We start from the raw sequence: 27708 nt of genomic DNA, 5'->3' as shown, positions 1-27708 counted from the left end.
AGAGACTCCCTCTTTCATTTGGTACCATCACTATGTTCGAGGTTTGTATAGGGAGGCTTCCAGAGCCATTTTTGTGTCCTGACCACCAGTTGGAAATCAGAAATTCAATAACTTTGTTCTACAAAAAACTGAATTTGAACAAATGGTGCATACCAAAATACTCGTAGAGACTCCCTCTTTCATTTGGTACCATCACTTTGTTCGAGGTTTGTATAGGGAGGCTTCCAGAGCCATTTTTGTGTCCTGACCACCAGTTGGAAATCAGAAATTCAACAACTTTGTTCTACAAAAAACTGAATCTGAACATATGGTGGATACCAAAATACTCGTAGAGACTCCCTCTTTCATTTGGTACCATCACGATGTTCGAGGTTTGTATAGGGAGGCTTCCAGAGTCATTTTTGTGTCCTGACCACCAGTTGGAAATCAGAAATTCAACAACTTTGTTCTACAAAAAACTGAATTTGAACAAATGGTGGATACCAAAATACTCGTAGAGACTCCCTCTTTCATTTGGTACCATCACTTTGTTCGAGGTTTGTATAGGGAGGCTTCCAGAGCCATTTTTGTGTCCTGACCACCAGTTGGAAATCAGAAATTCAACAACTTTGTTCTACAAAAAACTGAATTTGAACAAATGGTGCATACCAAAATACTCGTAGAGACTCCCTCTTTCATTTGGTACCATCACTATGTTCGAGGTTTGTATAGGGAGGCTTCCAGAGCCATTTTTGTGTCCTGACCACCAGTTGGAAATCAGAAATTCAACAACTTTGTTCTACAAAAAACTGAATTTGAACAAATGGTGGATACCAAAATACTCGTAGAGACTCCCTCTTTCATTTGGTACCATCACTATGTTCGAGGTTTGTATAGGGAGGCTTCCAGAGCCATTTTTGTGTCCTGACCACCAGTTGGAAATCAGAAATTCAACAACTTTGTTCTACAAAAAACTGAATCTGAACATATGGTGGATACCAAAATACTCGTAGAGACTCCCTCTTTCATTTGGTACCATCACGATGTTCGAGGTTTGTATAGGGAGGCTTCCAGAGTCATTTTTGTGTCCTGACCACCAGTTGGAAATCAGAAATTCAATAACTTTGTTCTACAAAAAACTGAATTTGAACAAATGGTGCATACCAAAATACTCGTAGAGACTCCCTCTTTCATTTGGTACCATCACTTTGTTCGAGGTTTGTATAGGGAGGCTTCCAGAGCCATTTTGTGTCCTGACCACCAGTTGGAAATCAGAAATTCAACAACTTTGTTCTACAAAAAACTGAATTTGAACAAATGGTGCATACCAAAATACTCGTAGAGACTCCCTCTTTCATTTGGTACCATCACTATGTTCGAGGTTTGTATAGGGAGGCTTCCAGAGCCATTTTTGTGTCCTGACCACCAGTTGGAAATCAGAAATTCAACAAATTTGTTCTACAAAAAACTGAATTTGAACAAATGGTGGATACCAAAATACTCGTAGAGACTCCCTCTTTCATTTGGTACCATCACTTTGTTCGAGGTTTGTATAGGGAGGCTTCCAGAGCCATTTTTGTGTCCTGACCACCAGTTGGAAATCAGAAATTCAACAACTTTGTTCTACAAAAAACTGAGTTTGAACAAATGGTGCATACCAAAATACTCGTAGAGACTCCCTCTTTCATTTGGTACCATCATTATGTTCGAGGTTTGTATAGGGAGGCTTCCAGAGCCATTTTTGTGTCCTGACCACCAGTTGGAAATCAGAAATTCAGGAACTTTGTTCTACAAAAAACTGAATTTGAACAAATGGTGGATACCAAAATACTCGTAGAGACTCCCTCTTTCATTTGGTACCATCACTTTGTTCGAGGTTTGTATAGGGAGGCTTCCAGAGCCATTTTTGTGTCCTGACCACCAGTTGGAAATCAGAAATTCAACAACTTTGTTCTACAAAAAACTGAATCTGAACATATGGTGGATACCAAAATACTCGTAGAGACTCCCTCTTTCATTTGGTACCATCACGATGTTCGAGGTTTGTATAGGGAGGCTTCCAGAGTCATTTTTGTGTCCTGACCACCAGTTGGAAATCAGAAATTCAACAACTTTGTTCTACAAAAAACTGAATTTGAACAAATGGTGGATACCAAAATACTCGTAGAGACTCCCTCTTTCATTTGGTACCATCACTTTGTTCGAGGTTTGTATAGGGAGGCTTCCAGAGCCATTTTTGTGTCCTGACCACCAGTTGGAAATCAGAAATTCAACAACTTTGTTCTACAAAAAACTGAATTTGAACAAATGGTGCATACCAAAATACTCGTAGAGACTCCCTCTTTCATTTGGTACCATCACTACGTTCGAGGTTTGTATAGGGAGGCTTCCAGAGCCATTTTTGTGTCCTGACCACCAGTTGGAAATCAGAAATTCAGGAACTTTGTTCTACAAAAAACTGAATTTGAACAAATGGTGGATACCAAAATACTCGCAGAGACTCCCTCTTTCATTTGGTACCATCACTTTGTTCGAGGTTTGTATAGGGAGGCTTCCAGAGCCATTTTTGTGTCCTGACCACCAGTTGGAAATCAGAAATTCAACAACTTTGTTCTACAAAAAACTGAATTCGGACAAATGGTGCATACCAAAATACTCGTAGAGACTCCCTCTTTCATTTGGTACCATCACTTTGTTCGAGGTTTGCATAGGGGGGCTTCCAGAGCCAGTTTGGTGTCCTGACCACCAGTTGGAAATCAGAAATTAAGCAACTTTGTTCTACAAAAAACTGAATCTGAACATATGGTGGATATCAAAATACTCGTAGAGACTCCCTCTTTCATTTGGTACCATCACTATGTTCGAGGTTTGTATAGGGAGGCTTCCAGAGACGGACTTCTCTCCTGATTCACTGGATTAAAATTTTTGTGATTTAGTAATATTTAGTTTTAGATTATAATAAAATATGTTTCAAAATGTTCGTATTGTTTATTTTTTTTCATTACTAATGAATTATGTTAACATTTTTATTAATAATTTTAAAAAATTATTAATTTATAATATTCTGCGCTATCTCTGTTGGAAAGCACTGTTGATAAAAATAGTATTAAACGTGAAATTGTGATGTTCTGTGTCACCCTGTAATTTCGATAAAAATTTTGTTATCGAAAGTTAGCGATATCGCTAACTTCACGCAGGTTTTTATTATAAAAGAAAGGAGAACGGCGTCCAAATTCAAATTTGACTCTGACATTGTACCAGTTAAAGTTAACCTGCATAGCCGGATTAATTTTGCAGGAATGCCAAACGCAGGCATGGCTTTATACATCTCTGAACGGATAGGGCTGTCGAATGCGCCTTAATAGTTGACGAATAAGTGGAATGTGTCGATGTGGTTTTTCCAGGATCTGGCACAGAGTGAAAATGTGGTCAATGGTGGATTTGCCAGTCCTGGAGCCGCATTGGTACGGTCCAATAATGTCAATGAACATTGGCTATAGCTGGCACATATCGTCTTGTCTCCTTTTTGTGCACGGGACACAGGTTGCTGAGGTTCCAATCATTGGGCGTGCATTTCTCTAGCCAAAATGTACAAATGAGCCGGTACATGCTCCTGACCAGCATCTGACCAACGGTCTTGAATAGTTCGGCAGTAGCATTACTATGTGTTTCTTGGCGGTGATTTTTGATACCCAAGTGTTCGGCAGTAGCATTACTATGTGTTTCTTGGCGGTGATTTTTGGTACCCAAGTGTTGCTTTTGCTTCAATTTGTAGGGAGTGGGCATTTCATTGCTTCTATACTATTATCGGGACAAGAAGTGCTTTCGTAGAGCAGGTGGGTAAGTTGAGCCGAGTAGACCTCTGCTACCTGTTGTGTTTGGAGCTTCTCGACGTCGAGTTTCCGTGTTACATTACATCGCACCTTTGTCGCTACATTAAGACGGGTGCGAACCTCGTATCGATCGAACGTCTAAAACACTGTACGCTTTCTGTCTATCACAACATTATCAATTTGATTTCTCGTTGCTTGATCAGGAGAAATGCAGGTGGCCTTGTGTATGTCGAGAAGAACAAAAACCTTTGTTTTTGACTCGATTATCTGCCAAAATTTTCCATATAATATTTCAAATGGTTAGCAACACTGCACATCGAATTCAAGTAGAAATTACCCACTTTGACAGTTAATCCAGACATCAGCTGCGCTAAATGGACTACCTATTCATTGTGCCATGGTCAGATGCTTAAATCTGGCGTTGTCAACTCCCATGTTTTTTACTGCCGCGAAGTCAATCAACCTCATGACGTTTTCGAATGTTTCTTCATGGAGGCTGAATTTCCGACGATGGCCCCAAAAATATTTTTCCTTCCGATTTTTTCATTAAAATCTCCTTTCAGAATTTTAATGTCATGGGCAGCGATCATATGCAGTTTCTAGGTGCTCGTAAAAATGTCTGTCCGATCCATCGGACGGAACAGCGACTCCATCATGGATAAAGAGTTCCTTTTGATCAAGAGGTACCTCAAATTCATTCGGAAATTCTCCAGAATTTATTTGAATGCATGCGGCTGAGCATATCTCTGCCGAATCTCGATCACAGCCCTCAGCTGTGAAGAGAATGAGGTCCTCGGACGAATAACAACCTGCTGCTAAGAGATCCCCGCCTTCGTCAGTTACACACAGTTCTGCTTCGTTTGCGTCGGTAGTGTCGATGGAGAAACCTGCAAGAGCCGAAGGGTATATTTTAGTTTTAGGGGGGGTTTGAATTTTTAGAGAATTCATACGCATTGGTTAAATGAAGGACCCGAGGTCGACCATGACATAGCCTCCTCACAACATGGTAACTGCATTGAGGTGTCTAGATATCGATGAGGCTCCGTTCGAATACTGTTAGAATACTACATTAAATAATTTTTCTTGAAAAAAATATTTCGAAGGGAGATTTTCGGTGGTTGGGGTTGCTTATTAATGACAAATACGAGTGGCCAAACTATCAAACAAACAAAATTTGGATAGAAGGAACGAATAAACCGAGAAAAAAAAACAAATTATGGGCAAGAGTGTTATTCAAAAGTACTAGTGTGCCGCTTAACGATTTATTGTTTCATGGGATAACCCTTTGTAATACTTCTAATAGTAATACTACGTTCCATGTAATCGAGCTAAATATGCATGTAATCGATATAAAGTTATTTATCGATTGCTTATTATTATTATTATTTTTTCTACAAAACAACATCATCATCAAAACTGGCAGACAGACGACAAACATTTCTCGAATAAAATTTAAAGAAATATGCCCGTATATCACGAAAGACAAACGCGACAATTATGTGCTTTACATACTTTAAATAATTTATTTCAATGTAAGCTCCGACATATCGATTTTAACACACATATATGCGAATGTTTTCTAATTGTGTGTGAATGTTTTTTTATTCTCTGTAGCTCGTCAAGCATTTACCAAAGAACAATTAGATCAAATATGTACAAATTTAAATCCAAATGTATTTCTAAATCCACATCGTTCGATGCTGGGATTAGGAAACTATGATGTCAATGTTATAATGACCGCCCTGCAGACGAATAATTGTGAGGCCTGTTGGTTTGATAAGCGAAAGTAAGTCGATATATTTTTGGGAAGGGGTTTGTTTTGTTTAAAAAGATACAAACAAAACAAAAGAGAAAGTGTAGGTGGCGGGGAAGGCATTTGATGTTCATATTATGATTGGATGGCATTTGTTGTACTTTACAATGATTTGCATTTTCCATATTAAATACCCACAAAATTTGCCGTGTTTAGGTTTAATATTTAAAATAAGAATGCAGGAAAGGATACAACAAAAATATCCCTTAGTGACTTAAAAAATACTAACTTATTTTTTTCAGAGATCCTTCGTGCATTGACCTTAACGCAATTGTGGGCTTCATTCTCAATGTTCCTTCAGATTATAAATTCGGCTTTATAACACTGCCATTGCGTCGAAGACATTGGATTGCGGTACGTCAAATCGATGGCAAATTTTACAATTTAGACTCCAAACTGCAAGCACCCGAATGCATAGGTAACGACGAGCAATTATTTGCATTTCTGAAACAACAACTGCAATCAAATGATCGGGAATTATTTGTTATTGTCGAATCGAGTGCCAATGATGCAAATGACCAACAGAAAAAATGGTTAAAAGAATCACCAACAAATGAAACCCCAACAAAAATGGCCAAACATAATAATACAAATTCTTCAGTAATGAATGGTCATGTTTCGTGAGTTCTAAATGGCGACGAAACATAGGTATATGGACTTGTGCATTATACGAAGGTTGTAAAGAATTTACAAAATGTTTATTTATTTTATAAACAAGAAGACGAATAAATTAAAAAAAAGACAAAAGCAAAGCGAAATAAAGACTAGTCTGGTTAGTTTTTTTCTATGGAATAACCAAAACCATTTGAATATAAACAAAAATACCTACGTACACAATTTGTTAAAATACATATATTTTTTTATTATTTTATGTCATGTGTAAAATGCTTTATTATAATCACTTAATTATATATTAGTATATATATTTTTATTTATTTATAAAAAGGATGAAAGACATATATTTTTTTATTATTTTATGTCATGTGTAAAATGCTTTATTATAATCTCTTAATTATATATTAGTATATATATTTTTATTTATTTAAAAAAAGGATGAAAGACGATTATATTAAAATAAACGTATAAACTGTTGTTTAAAAAAAATAATTTTTGAAATATTTCTTATTTGGATTTAGAATATTAAAGCTTTTTATGGGAAATATGCGAAGATAAATATTTGGTGTCCATAAAATAATTTTAGAAAACCAAGCATGGATATATTTTGAAAAAATTTCCAAGTTTATTTTTGAAAAATTCAAACATAAATATTTTTTTGCAAATATTAATTTTCAAAAAAGGATATATATATATACAGTGGTGGTCACAGAATTAAAACATTTACTGTGGTAAACATTTTTTGATCAGCCCTCGATTCGTTTGAAGTATTTTTGAAATTTTTTTTAATTCAGAACACTTCGATATACTGCACTTAAGAGATTTAGTGTGAAAATGGAAAATTATTGCAAGCAATTTTCCATAAATAACGGTTTTTATGAAAATACGTCGACTTTGAAGTAGCCATATAATTAAAACATTGTGTAATTGTTTACTTTACTACATTTTTTGAAAATATTTTTAAAAAAGCTTTTTAATTTAGTTAAAATACGTAAACTAAGCACTGAAAAAATCATTTACTGATAAAAATTGTAAAATCTATCAAAATTGCCAATAATTTGTACAGTACAACTTACATTCAGAAAATAACCCTTATTATAGAAAATAAAGGTCCGAATGCACCAGAAATTGCTAGAATTAGTAGAAAACAATAAATTATTCTCAAAATAAATAAATATTTAAAATAAAAACTGAAAAAATAGGAATTAACCTAAAAGAACGACACAATTTCGATAGCCTTTATTGAAGAAGGCCGGAATATTTTTGCAGTGTGTGAGGAAATATCGATTGATATTGGCATTTATTATATCAAATCGATTGTTCGAGTAGTACAGAATATATTTTATCAAAAAATATATCAGTCACACCAGAACGAACAGAGATCAACACCTATGTTGACGAGAAAACGTTTCTGGTACACAGCAGCATGTTTGATGGTTAACTCTTGACCCTTAAAATCTATTGAACATGACAATATTTTTCCAAAATAATATTTTTTGAATAGAATAATGCCAATTTAGTCTATTTTAGCCAAAAGAAAGAAAAAATTACAATTTGACAAATATTTAAAGTCTTGTGTTGAGCATCAAAAATGCTGCTGTGTGGCAGAAGCTTTTACTCGTCAACATAGGCGTTGATCTCTGTTCTTTCTGTTGTGACTTGTATATTTTTTTAATAAAATATATTCTGTACTACTCGAACAATCGATTTGGTATAATAAATACCAATAACAATCGATTTTTTCTCACATACTGCAAAAATATTCCGGCCTTCTTCAGTAAAGGCTATTGAAATTGAATCGTTCCTTTAAGTTAATTCCCATTTTTTGAGTTTTTATTTCGATAATTATTTATTGTTTTCTACTAATTCTAGCAATTTCTGGTGCATTCGGACCTTTATTTTCTATTTCTATTTTTTTCCTGAATGTAAGGTGTACTGTACAAATTATTGGCAATTTTGATAGATTTTACAAATTTTTTAAAAAATTTTTATCAGTAAATGATTTTTTCAGTGCTTAGTTTACATAATTCAACTAAATTAAAGAGCTTTTTTAAAAATATTTTCAAAAAATGAAGTAAAGTAAAAAATCACACAATGTTTTAATTATATGGCCACTTCAAAGTCGATGTATTTTCATAAAAACCGTTATTTATGGAAAAATTGCATGCAATAATTTTCCATTCTCACACTAAATCTCTTAAGTGCAGTATATCGAAGTGTTCTGAATTAAAAAAATTTCAAAAATACTTCAAACGAATCGAGGGCTGATCAAAAAATGTTTAACACAGTAAATGTTTTAATTCTGTGACCACCACTGTATATAAGTAAATATACAATACTTAAATGTTTAAAAAAATTAATTAAAAAGAACAACATTTGGATTTTATATTATATGGAAGCATACTTTTTTTTTAAATCCACAGAATATAAATTTATTTTATTTTTGTTAACACGCATAATAAAAAAATAAAAAATACACGTTTCTGTTATTTATTGAAATGTTGTTTTAATATTCATAAATCGGATTATTTTTACAAAAGAAAATAAGTTTCTGAAAATTCAAGCTTCTTTAAAAAAAATAATTTTCAAAAGTCTTCGCTTCTTTATTTTTTATGCATTTTTAAATACATGCGCCTTTTTAATAAAATATCTTTCTTTAATAACAGCTTTTCATAAAAATATATTTTTTAAAAAATTTAAGTTTCTACAAAGACAATTGAGCATCATTACGTTTTTGAATCCCCATACTTCTTAAATTTATTTATTTTTTTTTTGAAAATTTTTTGAAATTTATATTACAATATTTCTTAAAAATTTATTTTTTAAGAAAATCTAAGTTTCTACACATTCTTTCAAACATATTTTCGTTATGTTATTTTTGTGAGCATTGTAAACAATTAATATTTTTAAATATGAATTTTCCTTTTTTTAATTCACTTTTCAGAATTTTGTGCACATACACATTTTTTTTAAATCCAAGCCTCTGAAGATTGCTTTTTATTCAAGTTTCTGAAATTCCTTTAAAAAATATTTTTGAAAAATCTACCCTTTTATAATAACATACAACTATTTTTATATACCTGCATCGGAAAAAGCTTTTTAAAAAGATAATTTTTTTAACCTTCCCTTTTCTTCCCCCTTGTCACTTTTTATACCTCTCTCTCCTAAGAACTTAGCAGAATTGCTAACAAAAGTTACAAAGTTTTAAAAAAATTGCAGCCCAATAATGAATCCTATCATGAATAAAAAATAAATTCTCTAGAAAAAAAACGCTCTCAAATTTGCATTATCCTCCACAAATAATTTTTTTTGGTATTATACTCCGCCTCCCTTTTCTCAAAAGTACAATATTGAAAATGCAGTCTTTCGTTTTTGTCGTTATAGTTTTATTTTATTAATAAAAACTTGTATAAAATTTGTGTGTATAATATTGTATAGATAAAATATTCAATATTGAAAACTGTGCTTTATTGAATGATATTGACTTTTATAAATACTTTCTTTGTTGGAATGTTATCGAATATTTCCTTTAATTATTTAAAAAACAGGGCATTCAAAAAGGACAATTAACAAGAGATTCAAATAAACAATATCGATATAAATAGACAAATACATTTCGGAATGTACATACACAACATATACATAAATACTTTCTCCAAATGTATATATAAACAATTGTATAAGGCCACTAAATATTGGAGAATAAAATATATCGAGTGCTCGTTAAAAAGTTCGAGATTCGTTTTGTATATATAAAAAATACTTAGAATATATAAATGGACTTGTTGTTAACTACAAATTAGAAAACAAATTTCTGGACGGATATGTTTTTCTTCTATGTACTTTAATTTTGCTGCAAAAAAAAAAACAAGCTGCTCTGCTTAAATATCAGTTTGTATGCCACCACCTACAACAGCAGCTGGAGGAGCTGTTGGTGTACGATGTCCGGGTTGTGGGCGTCTTGGACGACTTGGCTGTGGATTGTAGTAATCCTGAATTGTAGGTTGTTGTTGTTGCTGCGGCTGTTGTTGTATTTGTGCTGGCACCCCTTGCGAAAAGTAATCATCACCACCACCATATTCACTTGCCGCCTCACGTGTACTAATCTCATTCAAACGTTTATAACGTTCACGGCGTGCCTCGATCATATACAGAACACCAGCTGGCATTAAAAAGATAGCTCCAACAACTCCCAGTGCAAACGACCAACCCATATCATTATTTTGCCAATGAGGCATCCAATCGCGTGAATCACCTTTGGCACCAAACACGACCACAGCTATGAAACCAAACAGTGATCCCAATATTTGACACGATCCAATGGTGAGCAACAGAAACACATAACGATCGTCGTCTCGTGAGGTACGCAAAAATGACAAAGTCAAGGGTAGGGCAATCAAACACATAACAAAACACAAAGTGGCAAACACCTGCACAGCAATATAGAATCCACGCAATAGGAAATCATGTATAATATAGTATTCCTCTTCAAAGACCCACATGCAGCCCTGGAAACGGGTTTCATAGAAACGATGAATGTCCTGGAAGTTGTTAAAGCAAACTTCCCACAGACCCAAATTAGTAAATCGTGGATCACTGAGACGACCATCTGTAACCAGCCAGTATGGTGTGACGAATGCTATGAGAAACAGGGAAAATGCTACGGCTGAAATGCCCACAGCAACACGAGTATTGCGATTGCTGGCTCCCATTTTGAAGAGAATAGTTTCACGATTCTGCTAACGAAACTGCTGTGCGTCCTTTGCGTATTTTTTCCAAAAATCCAAACAATTTATTTACTAAATTTCTATGGTTTGTTCCACGCCCAACAAATAATAATAATAATTAGAGCTGACAAAAAATCGATAACAACTATCGATATCATATATCAATTACCAATGATATAAACACAGAGTTGCAAAGACAGCTATGTGGTTAACCTATTGTAATAACGCTTTTGAATGGATTTTAATTGAAAATAATAACACATTTACAGAGCATTTATATTCGTATTTTATAAGGTGTGGATTTAAGAAATGCTGTAAATAAATCAAGGTTATTTACACTGGCTTTGAGATAATTTCGAATGAAAGTGGGTATTTGTTTACATAAACACATACACACTCACACTTGTTTACAAAAATAAAAAATGTTGCCACGAATGTTGAAATATTAGAATTTTAGATTTTATTTTTTTTTACCATTTTATTTATTTACTTTTATTTTATATTTATAATTCATTTATTTTCCCAAATACGTATTTTCAGTTTTCTGTTGAATGAAAATCATCTGAAAAAGACAAAATCCTTTCAACCGCTCAGTGCACATATCGGTTATGGTGTTTTTACACGATATGTATTTTACATATGTGCTGTCAGTTATTTCATCCATATGTAATTCCTTATGTGTGTCAAAATTAGCGGCGTACACAAAACATTTATTTTTGTGTTCAAATCGGCATATGTATTTTACATATGACATAACCTATAAACAAAGAAATCACTTTTATTTTTTCTTAAATCAACATCTTTTTTTATTAAACACCTACAAACGAAATAATAACTTGTAATTGTTCCCTTTTCAACTTTTTCTTTGACTTGCAATTGAAATATTTTCTTCCAACAATGTGTTTCATTCAAACAGCTGATTTCCTTATGTTTCACATGACGAGTTCGATTTCCATATGCAAAAAAGTGACAGCACATATGTAAAATACATATCGTGTAAAAACACCATTAATTCCATAAAATCAAAAGTTAAGAAATCCGATCATGTATGTTGTTTTAAAAATTCCTTTAATAATATGAATTCAGCTATATAATGTAAAATGCATAATGGCAATAATTTAACTTAATTTTAACCTAAAGTTTCTTTAAGAAGCCCAAAATGACTGCTTGCGAACGTATGTTGAAGACTTATGATGAGATAATAACCTTTGATCGACTGGTTTTGAAGCAGTCTATTGTTTCTTGTTGCAAGGCAAACGCGCCGCATACATTTCTGTAAGGCAATTGTTGAACCGAACACCCGCTCCAACGTTGATCAAAGGAATGCAAATTCAAACGTCGTCCGTCTTTTAAAATAAGACCTATAGCTCTTCTATATGAACTCTTACAAGACCCGAAATCTTCTATAAGAAAACATCTATAGGACAGATCGGAAAAGGAACCCTTATGTAATAATATCTATTCTCTTCCATTATAATATCTATTCTCTTCCCGATGAAGGCGCCATTACTTTAAAATGCTATCCTTCCTGAAAATATTTTAAGTTATTATTACTAATTTATAATTATTGAATGACTTACCTTTGGGCGGCTGTCCTAGTTACAAAATAACATTTTCCAGCTTTCACCATCTTCGTAAAACAATTGGTCTGTTCCCGTACTGCAAGAATCTACTCGATTTTACTATTTTCTTCGATATCATAAAGGAAAATTCGTTATCGTAGTAAAAAACAGTAGATTCATGCAGTACAGGAACAGACCAAATGTTGTTCAAATGACCGTTAGAACATGGCATTACTAGGATAAACATTTTCCTTTATGATAAAAAAGGATAAACATTTTATTGTTCTCTTCACGTACTGCAAGGATCTTCTAATTTTTATTATTTTTTTCGATATTAAAAAGCACATTTGTTATCGTAGTAAAAAATAGTTGATTCTTGCAGTACGGGAACAGACCACAAATTGGTGAAAATGTCGATTGGTGTGTTTATAAATAAATGTGAAGGCGCGTTTTACTATAGCTTTTATATTGATAATGTGCAGTATTAATTGCTTAACCAAACTTAATTTCCACGGTTAAACATACAAAATCAAATCCACCCAATATCTCGATTTGTCCAAAATCCAAATTCAACCCAGCCTTGAACCAAAAATTTAATCACTTCTCCTGCTAAAAATTATAAAAATATAGATTGAAAAATTGCTAAATTACGATAGATTATAAAACCAGTGAAATGTATGTGTATACGTAACAAATAACAGCTGACAAATCAATTTTATATATTTTTAACACTAGTCTAAATAGCTGGGAGTTTGATACCTCGATTTACAAATCGAATTGATGTAGAAGGGTCAGTGTAAACGCACCTTAATATAAAAATACATCACTACAGAGTTGCATTTCTGTTTTCTTCAAAATATATCTGTCTTTTTTATTTTTCTGTAGAATCTATTATACATTGAATTTTCTTCGATTTTTCTTTTACGCATTTAAAAAGTTCAGCTAGTTTTTTTTATACATTTTGTAAAAAGTTTTGCATCGAATTCTTTAATGTTTCTCGGTTTTTAACTTTTTTCTACGACAGTCAATAGTAACGCCGTCAAAAGTCGTGTTATCACATTTCAGTGCGCTTTTCACAGCTTCCAGTGTTATCATTTTCACATGATTTGCCTTAGTATACATGCCGTCGCCATCAAAACATTACAACGCCGCCGATATACGATTCATTTTAACGCCTTTGCTCTCTACAACAACTGTCACATGATTTTCACCTGACTTGACGTATACTTCGCAAAATTCCAATTTTTCCCAACAGGAAAATACGAAAAAAATCAAGGCGATATATTGTTCGAGTCCATCTGTAAAAAAACCAACAAAAAACAGGCAAAATGAAAATCTGTGGTCCTAAACTATCCCTCTGTGGTTTGATCATCTCCGTTTGGGGCATTGTCCAATTGGTGAGTATGGGTAGTTGTGTGGAAAGAAAAAAAAAACTGTTTTTGTGTGTAGAATAGAGATATGATGGCGAGCGAGTAATGTTTTTGCCCAACGATGAAACAATGGCTGGCTGGTGGTGATGATGGCGTATGACAAAAAGAATTCGTATTTGTATGGGTGGGAAAATGACTGTCCAAGCAACCATCCCCGAAATATGGGTGGATATGATGTTTTTGTGTAAAATTGTTAATTTTATTAAAATAATATATTTTATTGTTTTAAAGAAATATAATGAATCAATTTTCTTCTCCTAGGTATTGATGGGCTTGTTCTTCTATATCCACAGTGTTGCCTTGATTGAGGATTTGCCCATTGAAGAGGAATACCACAGTTTGGATGCATTCTATACTGCTGCCAATAATGCTTACAATCAGGTATGCATTTCAATAATTTAAAAGAAGTTTTATTTTTTCTATAAAGAACCCTATTGCTATGCAGTGTGTGTAATTGACCTTGAAATCGGTTTTAATATAATTTTTATTAAAAAGTGTTGCATATTTGGTATGTCGTGTTTAAACAAGCTAGCTAAATGTGGGAAACGAAATTAATTGCGTAAAATCACACATTCGTTCGTAGTTCACAACAATGTAAATATGTTGAGTTCTCGTGATCTGTTTACTTCGTTCATGCCATAACTTCTGCTGGTGTATTGTATTATTGGATTTATCATTTTTTTCTGTTAACATGTTTTGTTAAAATATGATAAAGAAATTAGCTACTATTTTTTGTACTGATAACAAATGTTTATTGTTGTGCGATTGAAATTGAATGAACTTTTCGTATTTTCCTGGTGTTTTAAAATGGAGTTTGAATATCGATGTATGTTTACAAATGTTAATTTTTATGATTCACTTTGTGTAAGGGATAGCTTTTTAAGGCCGCTCCATAAAAATATCGAAAATATGAAAATCTAAAATATAAATAATTACCAAATAAGTAGAAGTTAAAAATAAATTCAAATTGTAAATGCTAATATGAATTAAATATTATCTAGCTTACACCTTCCATAATTTAACAAATCATAAGATTTTCCTTTTTTATTTACAATTAAGAACATATAAATTGATAGAGAATGGAAAAACATATTATAAAATTTGGATTTTGAAGGAATTAGATGGAATTCATTAGCAACACCGCCACATACCAATGTCTTCTAAAATTCTATAATTATCCTGTTTTCACAATTTGACAATTTTCAAAAATAGAAAAAATATTAAATTATTTTGATTTTGGTAACGATTCTCCAAATAGCCAATGTTGTTGATACTAAAAATTGGAGAATTTAAACTAATTATCACCTTCCAAAGCTGTTGATAAAACTGAATCTTCGGAGAATCAGCTATCCGTGACGGAATTAGCAAATAGCGATATCCCGTCTCGGTCCCCCCTAGAAGGACTTTAAAATCATCCTCCCCTTTCTAACACTATAAAGCAAACAGTTTCTGCCCCCTCTATTACAAATTTAAATTCAACTTCTGGCACAATAAAGCAACCATCTGTCCCTTCCATTGTGATTGATAAGCCCTATACTTCTACCATGAATGATCAACTAATAGTTATTGTTCCTCGGAAAATCCTGTTTCTATCAAGGTTGCACCCTGATACTACTATTGATAATATTCGTGACTTCAAAATGTTCAAGTTCAATTCTAGTCAACCTCGTTATATTTCATTCTTCAAGATCATATCTCCTCCAAATCTATTTGATACTATCCTTAATAACACATTTTGGCCCGACGGACTTTTAGTAAAAGAGTTTGTATACAGGGAAATATCTAATTCAGTCTAACCAATCACCATTCCTATTACGAAAAAAAACTAAATATGAACTTGTCATTCCTCTATCAGAATGTAAGAGGGTTAAATACGAAACTTACAAATTTATACACAAATAGACGTTATCTTTATCATAATGTAGTTGTTTTTACTGAAGCTTGGCTTAAACCCGATGTGAGTAATTCGAAAATTGGTACCTGTGTAAGGTGGCAAAGGGTCAATAAGTATACACTGTTGGCCAAAATGAGTACTGTATAGCGATCGGCGTCGATTCTGATTAGTGGAGCGCTAAGAAGCACACCACAGACAGCCCTGAATACAATCCTGAATCTCCAATCACTGGACATTCTGGTTTAATTCCGTTAGGCGAAAGTACGTTTTTCGGCATAAGTAAGGTGTATATATTCTGAATGTACATTTCGAGGCCTTTCAATTGATGTGGGTCTATATACTGCATCCATTTTAGTTTTTGCGCAATATGGCGTTTTCTACACAGAGTCCCCACTGTCACTGAGACTTGCAATGAAAATCGAGAAAATCCATTTAGAAAAGTTTGTTTTGTTTAGTTTTCTACACAGAGTCCCCACTGTCACAGAGACTTGCAATGAAAATCGAGAAAATCCATTTAGAAATGTTTGGTTTGTTTTGAGATAGTCAAAACACTTATTGCCGATAACATAGGACCGGTAACTATATATGTCGAAAGTCAGCCGGACATTAAGGCACTTAAGTCGTGTACTATTAACTCAAACGCATTTCGTGACTGCAAGGATGCTCCACATGATATGCGAAAGTTTATAAAACCAATATTTCAAAGAGGCCATATCAAAGTTTATATACCCTCATTAGTCAGAATGCTGAATTATGGCCCCGCACATTTCCGCCCATTTTAAAGTAACCACATCTCCGCTATCCATCTGGGAAACCTATTGTAGCCATTGACTTCATGAGGCATTGTTGCTATATTGTTGTTGCAGCCTTCCCAATTCAATTTTCTCTCTACCCCTGATATATTGGTCTTAACTCTTAATATTTAAGAAAAAACTTTCATGTCTATCCCTGTAGCCATTTCAGGTTCTCAGTGATTAGGGAACATTCTAGCATATATTTTTTAACATAATAATTATAAACTAAAAACATAATCACGTTATAAATTGTTAATGTTCTCAATAATATTAAATATTTTTGTTTTTTTCTTTCAATTACAGAACGCCTACAACTGTTGGATTGCAGCTTGCATCTATGTGCTGACTCTGTTGTTATCTGCCCAACAATTCTATGTCAACAGTCGAGTAACTGCCAACTAAAATATTTTTCATCGTCAATGTGAAAAATAAAACATGTACTGAGGGATGAGATGCAGATGCTAGATTAGAGTGAAAATCATGGGGGAGTTCAACACAGCATTATTGTATCCTAAAAATTCACTACAATCCACTTTCCCACAAGAAAAACAACAAAACACAAATAAAATGTAGAATCTGTAATTGGATGTTACGACGATTTGATTTATTCAAAACAAAAACAAAATGTCAACTCTAGTTGTCGTCTAGTTACTTAAAAAAACAAATTTGGTTTTCCATTTCCATTCAAAAAAAAAAAAAAAAAACACACACAATGACGATCATATACAAATACCAAATCCCATTCTTATTTGTTCAATCATAATAATATTTTTCCTTGAATAATAATCCAAATCTAAAGAAATTTTTCAAAACGCATTCGTGTTTAATTTTCATGGAGTATTCATCTTTTTCTTTTTGTGTTATTGATTGATTGAACTGTGTGAGAATCCAAAATTTAATTTCGAACAACATTCCTTAAGATCGTCATCAGTTTTCTTTTCTATTGAGAACAATTTTAAAATTTTTTAATATTTTGTAATAAGTATTTTGCAAAATACCAAGTATTTTTTTCCCACACAACCCTCCAGTTTAGTTTATTTCTTTTTTTGTTTGTTTATTTAATATTTTAGTCATTGTTGTCTACCTGTATAATTGTGAGAAGGTTTAATCTGTTTTTTTCTTGGTTTTTTTATAACAGAATTATTTTTTTTGGAAAATTTCTGACCAATATCGAACGTTAAACAATTGTAAAACAAAAAAATATTGTATTAATTATATTTGTGTGTGTGTCAACTTTCTAGTGTGTGTAAGTTTCTTATTTTACAATTGTTTTTCGTTCGTAAAATGTCGAATTTTTCAAAATAATCAATTACCAGCTTTTTTGCTTGTTTAATTATATCCAAAAATTTAACGAGAGATGTTTATGTAAATTATATAAGCGTTAGTAAATGAAAAATACAACCCACAATAATGTATAATTGCTGTCAATAAAGGTTATTATAATTATAAAAATAAATATAATATACATTAAAATAAAACTAAATTATTAATGTGTGTGTTATTTATGTGTAGGGGATTTTTTCCAAGTTTACCATGAACTTGTTAAACTGTAAGGTGTGCATTTTTAATAATTAATTTTTCAGGGTCCATTAATGCTAGGATTCTTAATAAATATTTTTTCAAGGTCCATTACGGTAAAAATGTGCCTCATTGAAACATTGGTTTTAGACCCCAAGTTTCCTTTGACCAAACCCGTTTCAAACGATTTGGAGTCGATTTACAAATGTCTGTCCGTTCGTCTGTCTGGCCGGCTGGTGCGCATGATAACTCTAGAAGGGAGTAGGTTCGGTTAGGTTTGGGGATGTGCAGTCACTTATGTGGCTACAGCACTCAGAGACCTGTAGGTCCGTTGTGTTCATCCACGAGAAGACAATAGATAAGGACAGATCTATAGGGGAGAGAAGATTGGGGAAATAAAGAGAGATGAGAAGCTTACAGAAAGATATAAGAAGGTAAGATTGGAATAATGTCGATGGCTATAGAGATCAGACAGAAGATATATTACGTGCCAAGGTTGCACTTTCCAAACCACTTTAGGTTTCTAATTATGCTGTAGATTAGAGCATGTTCGGTTTTTGAGAAGAAGCTAAGACTCGGAGGAAAATGAGCACCCACTAGTCTGTGGCGCCTGTAAGCCAGTGCTGGATAGTGACGCAGAGAATACTCAATTGTCTCCGTCTCCTCATCGTCAACGCAGAGTCTACAGTAATCAATTGGATCAAGATCCCAGGCCGTTCGGCCTAGCCCAACGCGACAGCGTCAGTAAGGCTCTTTGCATAAGCTCCGAGATTGTTGACCGGTATTTTCCGGAAATCAATATCACCACGTTGTCCGTATAAGCTACAAGTTTGATACCTTTCCCGTCCAGTTCCATCAGTATATTATTAATTACCAATAGCCTAGCAACGGCGAGAGCACCCCTCCCTGAGGTGTGCCTTTAGTTACAGTTTCCTGATTTGTGTATCCCCCACTAGAAGGGAGTAACCGATTTTCAAATATAAATCAAGTTCGAAGATGGGAACCAAAATGTTAAAACAGAACAGAACAGAATCTCCGATATGAATCGATCTGTATATTGTTAGGAGCTGAGACATATCGGCCCACTCGGACCAGAAATCATACACTAGCATACTACATATGGTTGCCTTGTATGTGGACGGTAGTTACTAAGAACCGTACATCCCTAACCTAACCTATCGGGCCACTCCGCCTGTTACCTCAATAAAATGTTGACCATTTTGTATGGGAGATACCGGAAAGAGTGGGCTTATGTGTCTCATTTTCGATTGTTATTGGATTAACTACTTTTCAAAATTTTGACCCTTCTTAAGGGAGGTACCAGATGAAATGGACCGAAGGATCTTATTTTCAAGTTTGATTTAGAGTTGGTAAAAATATGACAATGTGTAAAGTTTGGGTCAAATGGAACATTCATTTCGCTCAAAATTAAATTTAAAAAATTTGAAAATTCTTTTTATTAATCATTTTTTAAGACCAAACAAGGCATCTTTGACCATTTTGTATGGGAGATACCGGAAAGAGTGGGCTTATGTGTCTCATTTTCGATTGTTATTGGATTAACTACTTTTCAAAATGTTGACCCTTCTTAAGGGAGGTACCTGATGAAATGGACCGAAGGATCTTATTTTCAAGTTTGATTTAGAGTTGGTAAAAATATGACAATGTGTAAAGTTTGGGTCAAATGGAACATTCATTTCGCTCAAAATTAAATTTAAAAAATTTGAAAATTTTGAAACATTTTGGAGGTCTCATCTTCCTACAATATACATGTTTGGAAAAAATATTAGGTTGTGCAAAATCAAATCGAATAGTCCGTTCGCTTGTTATTATAAAAATAGTTTTCGTGTGTACCGATATTCCCCATATTAGAACCTAATTTAATTTTTAGCAGAAATATAACGATCTAAAATCAGATGGTTGGTTAAAAAATTCTTTAAAACTCTGCTATAAAATCAGTTATCTTAGTATTTTAATTAAAATGAATAAAATTAAACATCGAATATTTTCTTCTAATATTTTATTCATACACATTACTACATTATTCCCCCTATCCAATAGTGAAAAATATAGCTGCTACACGATTCTGTTGGCCTAGTACGGCAAATGGGAAAAACTGAAGAAAATCCAATTCCACAAAAAACAGAAAAATGCAGCAGAATGTGATGCCAGATTTATTAATTTTTTTCTATTATGGAACGCCTAAAAGTATGCTCATAACTTCGTAAACTAACATGGTAACACAAAGCAATCAATCTGGCAACATATCGTGCATTTTTCTGTTTTTTTGGAATTGGAATTTCGTCAGTTTTCTCATTTGCCGTACCAGGCAAACAGAATCGTGTAGCTGCTATATTTTGAAACATGGTCAATTTCAAATGGCAATAACTCGGTGATGAATATAGATATTTGAATGAAACTTTCACTATTGTATAGGGGGAGTGTTGTAGTTTTCATGTGTAACAATAAAATGAAAGAAAAAATATTCGAATTTTTAAAATAGTCGATTCGAATTAAAATAGTCGATTTTTAATAAATATTTTTCAAGGATCAAACAAGGCGTGGATTATTAATAAATATTTTTTTTAAGCTGCATCAAGGTGTGTATTTTTTTATCAATTAGCCTCATGGCTAATGAGGGTATATACATTTTGATACGGTGAAAATGTGCCGCATCGAAATATTGGTTTTAGAACCAATGTTTCTTTGGACCAAATCCGTTTCAGAAAATTTGGAGTAGATTTACACATGTCCGTCCGTCCGTCCGTTGTCCGTCTGTCTGGCTGGTTGGTGAGCACGATAACTCTCGAAGGCAGCAACCGATTTCATTCAAACTTTGCACATCATAATATTTCTTCCAAACTTAGTTTAAGTTCGAAGATGGGGAATATCGGTCCATTCCATCTGCTAAATGGTCAAAACTATGCTCGAAAAAACTTAATTTTATAATAACATGCAACGGGTTATCCGATTTTAAAAAAACTTTGTACAAGCCTAGATCAAGTTTGAAAATGGGACCCATTGGTCCATTTTTTCTGGTACCTCCCCCACAAAATGGTCAAAATTTTCAATATTTGTAAATCCAATATCATGAGAATGGAATGTCCGTTGTGAACCAAACTTGGCACAACCCATTGCCTTTACGAAGTCAAGATTAAGTTCAAAGATAGGACCAATTGGTCCACTCCTTTTGGTACCTCCCCAACAAATGGTCAAATTTTTCAATATTTTTAAATCCAATATCAGGCGAATGGAATGTCATATTTCAAGCAATCCTTGCATAGCCTATTATCTTTACCAACTCTATATCAAGTCCTAAGATGGGACCTAGTAGTCCACTCCTTTTGGTACCTTCCTTACAAATGGTTAATATTTTTAACAAAATTTTATCAACATTAAATCCAAAAACTCTTTGATAAAAACATATTTCTTATATAAAGCTAATAATAAAATCTGTGTGTAATTCCAAAGAGCTCCGTAAACCATATGCTGAGGGTATATACCTGTCGGCAACACCGACTTACACTTTTTTACTTGTTTCAAGGTCCGTTAAGATGTGATTTTTTTCATTTAAAAAATTTTAATAAATATTTTTTCAGTGTCCATTAAGGCGTGGTTTTTTTAGTAAATATTTTTTCAATGTCAAAGGCAAAGCAAGGCGGGTTCTTTTTATTAATCATTTTTTCAAAGACCAGGTAAGGTGTCTTTTTTAATAAACCATTTTTTGAAAGACAAAGCTAGGTGTATTTAAAAAGAAAATTAGGAAGACAAAGCAAGTAGGGTTCTTTTTATTAATCATTTTTTCAAAGACAATTATTTATAAAAAAATCATTTTGGGAAGACAAAGCAAGTAGGGTTCTTTTTATTAATCATTTTTTAAGACCAAACAAGGCATCTTTTTTAATAACATGTTTTACAAACCTTTATTAAAATATTAAAAATAAATAAAAAACTCAAATACACTTTGATTGATATTTTGATGTTATTCATTTTATTTTCATATTTTTTGTTGCTGAATATTTATTATTTTATTCATTTATGTTTCGTATATAAATTATTATATTATTAATAATTTGTTGTGAATCGAGATGATATAATAATAGTATATACTTAGCAAAATAGCATTTCAATATACAAATCTAATTTATTATAATAATACATAAATATAAGTACAGTATTAAACTACATATACAATTATATTATTTACTACACATTATTTTTTAAAGCTAAACTAATAATAAATACATTATGAAAAAAAAACAAAACAAAATGTATATAAAAAACAAAAACGACAAGCCTTTTATAAAAGCCACAAATACCTATTTTTTTAAATTCTAAAATTACAGTAACAACTACTGATACAAAACACACCCAAGAGCAATCAATTCAATTATAAACTATATGTAATATTTCATAATAATAGTTATAAAAATTATTGTATTTGATTTACAACTAAAATGCCCTCTCATTTTGTGTTAATTAACAACAACCAAAAAATTGTATATCTGATAACTAAAAATTTTACTTTAAAAGGAATTGTTTTTTTTAATTATTTGGTTTACGTATATATGATTTTTAATGATGATGGACACAATATTGTAAAACAATGTAATAATGATATGATAAGGTATATTTTTGAAAAAATATATATTTAAGAGCTTTATGGGGAGATTTTGTTCCAAAGACAAAAAAAGAAATATATATATATATATAAATATATAAGAGCTGTTATATTAAACCATATCTAAGATTTAAGATTTTGAATCGAATAAAAAATTAGTTTTTCCTATCTTTAACATAGATTTGCAGAAATGCAGGGAAAGTAAAATGAACCGGCCAATAAAATATAGTCAGGTGTCCCCACTAATATACTTTGGAAAATTAACTAAGACCTTTATGGGCCATTTTTGAATAATAAAACAAATTTTTGAATAATAAAACAAATCTAAAGTTTTAATGCTAACTGAATCTAAATTTAACCAAATATGCCAGGTTTAATTGTGTTAATATTAATACTGAGCATCTTTAAAGAGCCAAAAAGTCTTTCCGAAAACTATACAATTACAAATGGCGGTCCTCTACAGACAATAATAATTGGTCTTTTATAAACAATAATATATTCTAGGGATAAGTAGATTTACTTTCGATTAATCGAAACTTTTTGTATTGAAAGGTCAAAAAGTCAAATTTGACTTTTGATTCTTTATAAATACTTGATTTATTATCCTAATGCCCAAAATTTACATATTTCAGAACATTATTTTATCTCTTGACAACCATTTATATATAAAAAAAACAAATTTTTAGTCGATTTTGCATGGGTCGATAAAAGTCGAAAATCGATTTTGAACAGGTTTTACAAAATCGAAGGATGGAGAAGACAGATTTTAAGTCAAAGACAAAAATTGAAATGTTTAAAAATCGAGGTTGAAATGTTTGGTCAGAGGTAAAAATCGAAAAGTCGACTTTTGCGCTCGAGTACGTATCCCTAATATCTTCAGAAGATCTATAATGCAAACACAACCTTATACAGACAGAAGACGTAAAATGTTATTATATTTATAGAATTGCCTACCTTAGTCAGGGACTATTATCTATATAGGAAAATTATCAGTACTATATGTAGAGGACCGGATTATACCCTCAGCTTATGGTTTATGGAGGTATACGGAATAACACACTGGTTTTAATATTTCCTTTATATAAGGTATATATTTTTCTTTTATTAAAGAGTTGACCATCTTTGGAGACTTACCAGAAAAAGTTGGCCTATAGACCCCATCTTAGTTTGGAAAAGTATTACGATTTATAAAGTTTGGATTAAATCAGACATAACATTATCTTGATATTGCATTAACAAAATTTTAACATGTTGACACTTTGTGGGGATGTATATACCAGACAATTATCAATAATTACAAATTGACATTTGTTTCCAATTTTGGTAAGTCTCTTTCCACACTAAAGCAATTTCATAAAATAACTCAAGTTCTATTAAGAAGGTCACCCAGCTAGGGAAAGTCTTATGTCAAAAATTTGGCTTTTGTTTACGTTTTCATAATGGAAGTCAATTCACAATAATTTCCAGCTGGTATTTCTGGACGACCTTATTTATAGGCCTTGAAATAATTTACATCAAGATTTATTAATAAGGCCAACAAGGGAGACCAGCTGGATATCAGCTGACTCTCAACTTTCCTGTCAAAATCCATTATTTTGAGTTGACATACATTATGAAAACGTAATCAAAAATCTAATTTTTTTTATCAATATCTATTGATAAGATCACACAGCTAGCGAAAGTCAGCTGTTTCTTCTCAAATCTAATGTCAAAAATTTGGCTTTTGATTACGTTTTCATAATGCAAATCAATTCACAATAATGGATTTTGACGGAAAACTTAAGAACAAGGCCTATAAATGAGGTCATGCAGGGTGCTCAGCTGGATATCAGCTGTCACTCAAGTTTGTGAATTGAAAAAGTAAACAAATTTCAAATTTTGCCATTAGATTTGAAAAAAAAAAAAACAGATGTCTTTCGATTTCAATTGCTACCTGGGGGACCTTATTAATAGACCTGGCTGAAGAGGTAGCTGATATCCTGATGGTCTCCCTGGACGACCGTATTTATAGGCCATATTTTTGCCATTAGAAATCACTTCAGTTCGGGTTTCGACCATGGTACAATTATACAAGGTAACTGCAATACTCAACTGATTTCATTGTATCGTAATACTGGTGTCAAGTTCGATATGACATTTTTGATATATGTAGAATGACCCAGAAAGGGGTCATTATATTTGAAATAAAAAATACGATATTACAATTTGAGCTTGACAATATATTGGGAGCCAGAAAAAAATACAAGACCATGAATTGGCAAGAGAATTTCAATTAAATTAATTTAAAAGATTACTAATCGCACGTCAACAATTTTACATTTTCAAATCAAAGAAATCGCAACAGAAGTTCGTTGCCCATTGGTTTACAATTTACTTCAATTTCCCAATGGAAACAATTGAGGCTGCAAATCCTTTTGCACCATGGGCTTCGACTTAGGAATTTATCAAAAAAAAAAAAAAAAAAAAAAAAAAAAACAAATTTTAACATATGCATCAAATTTACAGACATTTGTTCTACATATTGAATATAGGTCTGAAAGGTAACTACTAGAGGATTTTTACTAAAAGATATTTAAATGGAAGAGTATTAATTTATAAGAAATTGTTTTGTTTATTTAATTCATGTGATCGTTTCGTTAACTAATAATAAATGTAAGAAACCAATATTTTTAACAATGATAATATTTATAAGAAAATCTAATCATTAGTCCAATAAATTAATTGTTTATTATTTATTTAAATATTTTTTCTTTTATTATTGTAAAATCCTAGATTTGGTTCAAAATTCAACAAATCTCTATTTTTATTTTTAAATATACATATATAAAATAAAAATAATAAATAAACAAAAATTTATGTTTGTTGTTGTTGTTGAGAATATATTTTACAGACTAGTAGAACTTATTATTAATAAATTGTTGCTCTTAAATTAAATTTTGAATAATAATAATAATATATACTCTTAATGCGAAAACATGATTTCCTTTTTTTGATTAATGATTACTTAGCGCATATAGATAATTAAGGACATTATATAAGTTAACTAGTATATTTAATTTTTGTTGATGTTGTTATAATATTGCTAATTTGGAAAAGCATTTAGAAAAATTTGACGTTTTCTATTTATTTTTTTTGTATTATTACAACATTTCGTTTAAGTTCGTTTTGTAGTTTTGGGTAGAGGGGATAGAGAGAGAGAGAAAATACTTTAAGCTTCTTTTGCGAGAAAAATTTGATTTGTTATATATATTCTTTTCTTTCTCTTTTTCTTTTTATTTTGGAATTTGAAAATTGTAAATAGATAAGTTACGACATCTAAGACAAGGCCCAAATAGTTTAAGTGTTGTTTTGTGGTTGTGCTTATAAGGAGGTTCATTATTTCAATATCATTGTTTTCAAATATGTTTTTGTTTGTTGTTGTTGTTGCTTTTTGATTTGTTTTCTAGATTTGAAGCGCGTGCATTACTAGAAGAGCCATCGAAAATATGCATAGCTAGTGGTTTTTTGGTTATAGATAAATTGTATATAATAGTTTTAGCATAAGGAAATAAAGATAGGGGGTTCACTTTGTTGTAATACAAATTTTGTTTCGGTTTTGTTGTTGTTGTTGCTGTCATTGACAATCACTTGTTTTTGCGTTCCATTTTATTCCTGCATTTTATGTAAATTTAAACGTTCTTGGTTCCGGCTAGATGATCGAGAAGATTTTCGATTGATCGATTCCAGGTACGCGGCTGGGGTCCAACCTTCAGCATTGGTATCTAAAGGGAAAAAAGAAGAAATTTTGAATTAGTTTTTAATGAAAACAATAAAAAAATCAAAACTGCTACTAAGGGAAAATTCTAACTTTAAACAGTGAAGAATTTGCTGATGGAGGGCCAGTCATTATCTACAAAAAACTTCACCCTTATTACGGTAGGCGTAGTCGTTGTACGGCAGCTCTGGTAGGCGTAGTCGATTGCGTTGTCGTAGTCGTTTTTGGTCGGTTTTATGTAAAATTTTCGACAACACCAACTATTGTAATAGATTTTTCATTTACTCTGTTACAAAACGAAATCAAAAATTGTTCTTTTAGAACCCTTTTTATATTGTATTGGAAAAACTATGTAATTTTGTTTGTTTTCTAATTAATTTTTGTGGTAATTGTAATTCTTATGAATATTGAGTAATGCAATAAAATAAATTTGAATGTAAAACGGCATATACATTAGAACTTTTTATCGGGTTAACCTACTTTATGAGGATTTATTTGACATATATACAAAGGAATTGACAATTGAAATCCACTGGGTTAACGAAATCCGGTTAAATGTAAACGTACTATAAAACGGCATATACATTAGAACTTTTTACCGGGTTAACCTACTTTATGAAGATTTATTTGACAAATATGTAAAGGAATTGACAGTTTAAACCCACTGGGTTAACGTAATCCGGTTAAATGTAAACGTACTATAACAGTTAATCAGTAAATATTTTTAAAATGCAATTTTAACACATTTTTATATATTTTTGTATGCTGTCGTCAAAAAAATCGTTTACGACAGATTTGGCGTATTGTAACGCCTTTCATAATACCGATTTGTCGTATAAATTCGACAGTGCCGAATTTTTAACACGACTACGCCATCCGTAATAAGGGTGCTTATGTCGTGTTCGCACTACAGATATATAGTCGACTTTAACACTTTTCAATTTTTTACTCTGATCAAAAAGTCGATTTTTAGACTTTTCGTTTTTTGCCTTTGTCTAAAAAGTCGACTTTTCGATCCTTTGATTTTGCCAAACCGGTTCAAAATCGATTTTCGATTGTTACTAACTAATGCAAAATGGACTAAAACAAGGTCTATTAATAAGGTCACCCAGCTGGCGAAGTCAGCTGTTTTTTCTCAAGTCTAATGTACATAATTTGTTTACGTTTT

General features: G+C 32.1%; 4 protein-coding genes across 4 annotated transcripts in view; 2 read left to right on the top strand and 2 right to left on the bottom strand.

The window, feature by feature from the left end:
* The first annotated feature begins 5247 nt into the window (after positions 1–5247).
* Positions 5248–6249, top strand: LOC133338495 (josephin-like protein). The gene is made up of 3 exons (XM_061546663.1): positions 5248–5344; positions 5427–5598; positions 5868–6249. The coding sequence occupies exons 1-3, from the start codon at positions 5275–5277 to the stop codon at positions 6247–6249; spliced, it is 624 nt and encodes a 207-aa protein (XP_061402647.1). The 5' UTR covers positions 5248–5274.
* A 3866-nt stretch (positions 6250–10115) lies between these two features.
* On the bottom strand, positions 10116–10952 carry LOC133338502 (uncharacterized). The gene has a single exon (XM_061546670.1). It carries the CDS (start codon positions 10950–10952, stop codon positions 10122–10124), a length of 831 nt encoding a protein of 276 aa, XP_061402654.1. The 3' UTR covers positions 10116–10121.
* Positions 10953–13721: 2769 nt separating this feature from the next.
* Positions 13722–17053, top strand: LOC133338501 (ribonuclease kappa). Its single transcript, XM_061546669.1, has 3 exons — positions 13722–13926; positions 14221–14340; positions 16951–17053. The coding sequence occupies exons 1-3, from the start codon at positions 13858–13860 to the stop codon at positions 17047–17049; spliced, it is 288 nt and encodes a 95-aa protein (XP_061402653.1). The 5' UTR covers positions 13722–13857; the 3' UTR covers positions 17050–17053.
* Positions 17054–26431: 9378 nt separating this feature from the next.
* The window catches only part of LOC133338494 (uncharacterized), a 62390-nt gene continuing 61113 nt past the window's right edge, over positions 26432–27708 (bottom strand). The window contains exon 11 of the mRNA XM_061546662.1: positions 26432–26547. Coding sequence (XP_061402646.1) covers positions 26432–26547 — 116 coding nt within the window. The remainder of the gene's footprint in view (positions 26548–27708) is intronic.

Source organism: Musca vetustissima, unplaced genomic scaffold, assembly GCF_032173495.1.
Source record: "Musca vetustissima isolate MV318-11 ecotype Yass unplaced genomic scaffold, APGP_CSIRO_Mvet_v1 utg40789, whole genome shotgun sequence".
In the NCBI taxonomy this organism is placed as follows: domain Eukaryota; kingdom Metazoa; phylum Arthropoda; class Insecta; order Diptera; family Muscidae; genus Musca; species Musca vetustissima.
Note: the sequence above shows the minus strand (reverse complement) of the source record. Positions and strands in the feature narration are given on the sequence as shown.

Coding starts and splice junctions, on each gene's coding strand:
- LOC133338495 (XM_061546663.1), top strand. CDS start 5,275: ATGCCCGTATATCACGAAAGACAAACGCGACAATTATGTGCTTTACAT. Junction 5,345..5,426: donor TTTAAATAATTTATTTCAAT/GTAAGCTCCGAC, acceptor TATTCTCTGTAG/CTCGTCAAGCATTTACCAAA. Junction 5,599..5,867: donor TGTTGGTTTGATAAGCGAAA/GTAAGTCGATAT, acceptor TATTTTTTTCAG/AGATCCTTCGTGCATTGACC.
- LOC133338502 (XM_061546670.1), bottom strand. CDS start 10,952: ATGGGAGCCAGCAATCGCAATACTCGTGTTGCTGTGGGCATTTCAGCC.
- LOC133338501 (XM_061546669.1), top strand. CDS start 13,858: ATGAAAATCTGTGGTCCTAAACTATCCCTCTGTGGTTTGATCATCTCC. Junction 13,927..14,220: donor TTTGGGGCATTGTCCAATTG/GTGAGTATGGGT, acceptor TTCTTCTCCTAG/GTATTGATGGGCTTGTTCTT. Junction 14,341..16,950: donor CCAATAATGCTTACAATCAG/GTATGCATTTCA, acceptor TTTCAATTACAG/AACGCCTACAACTGTTGGAT.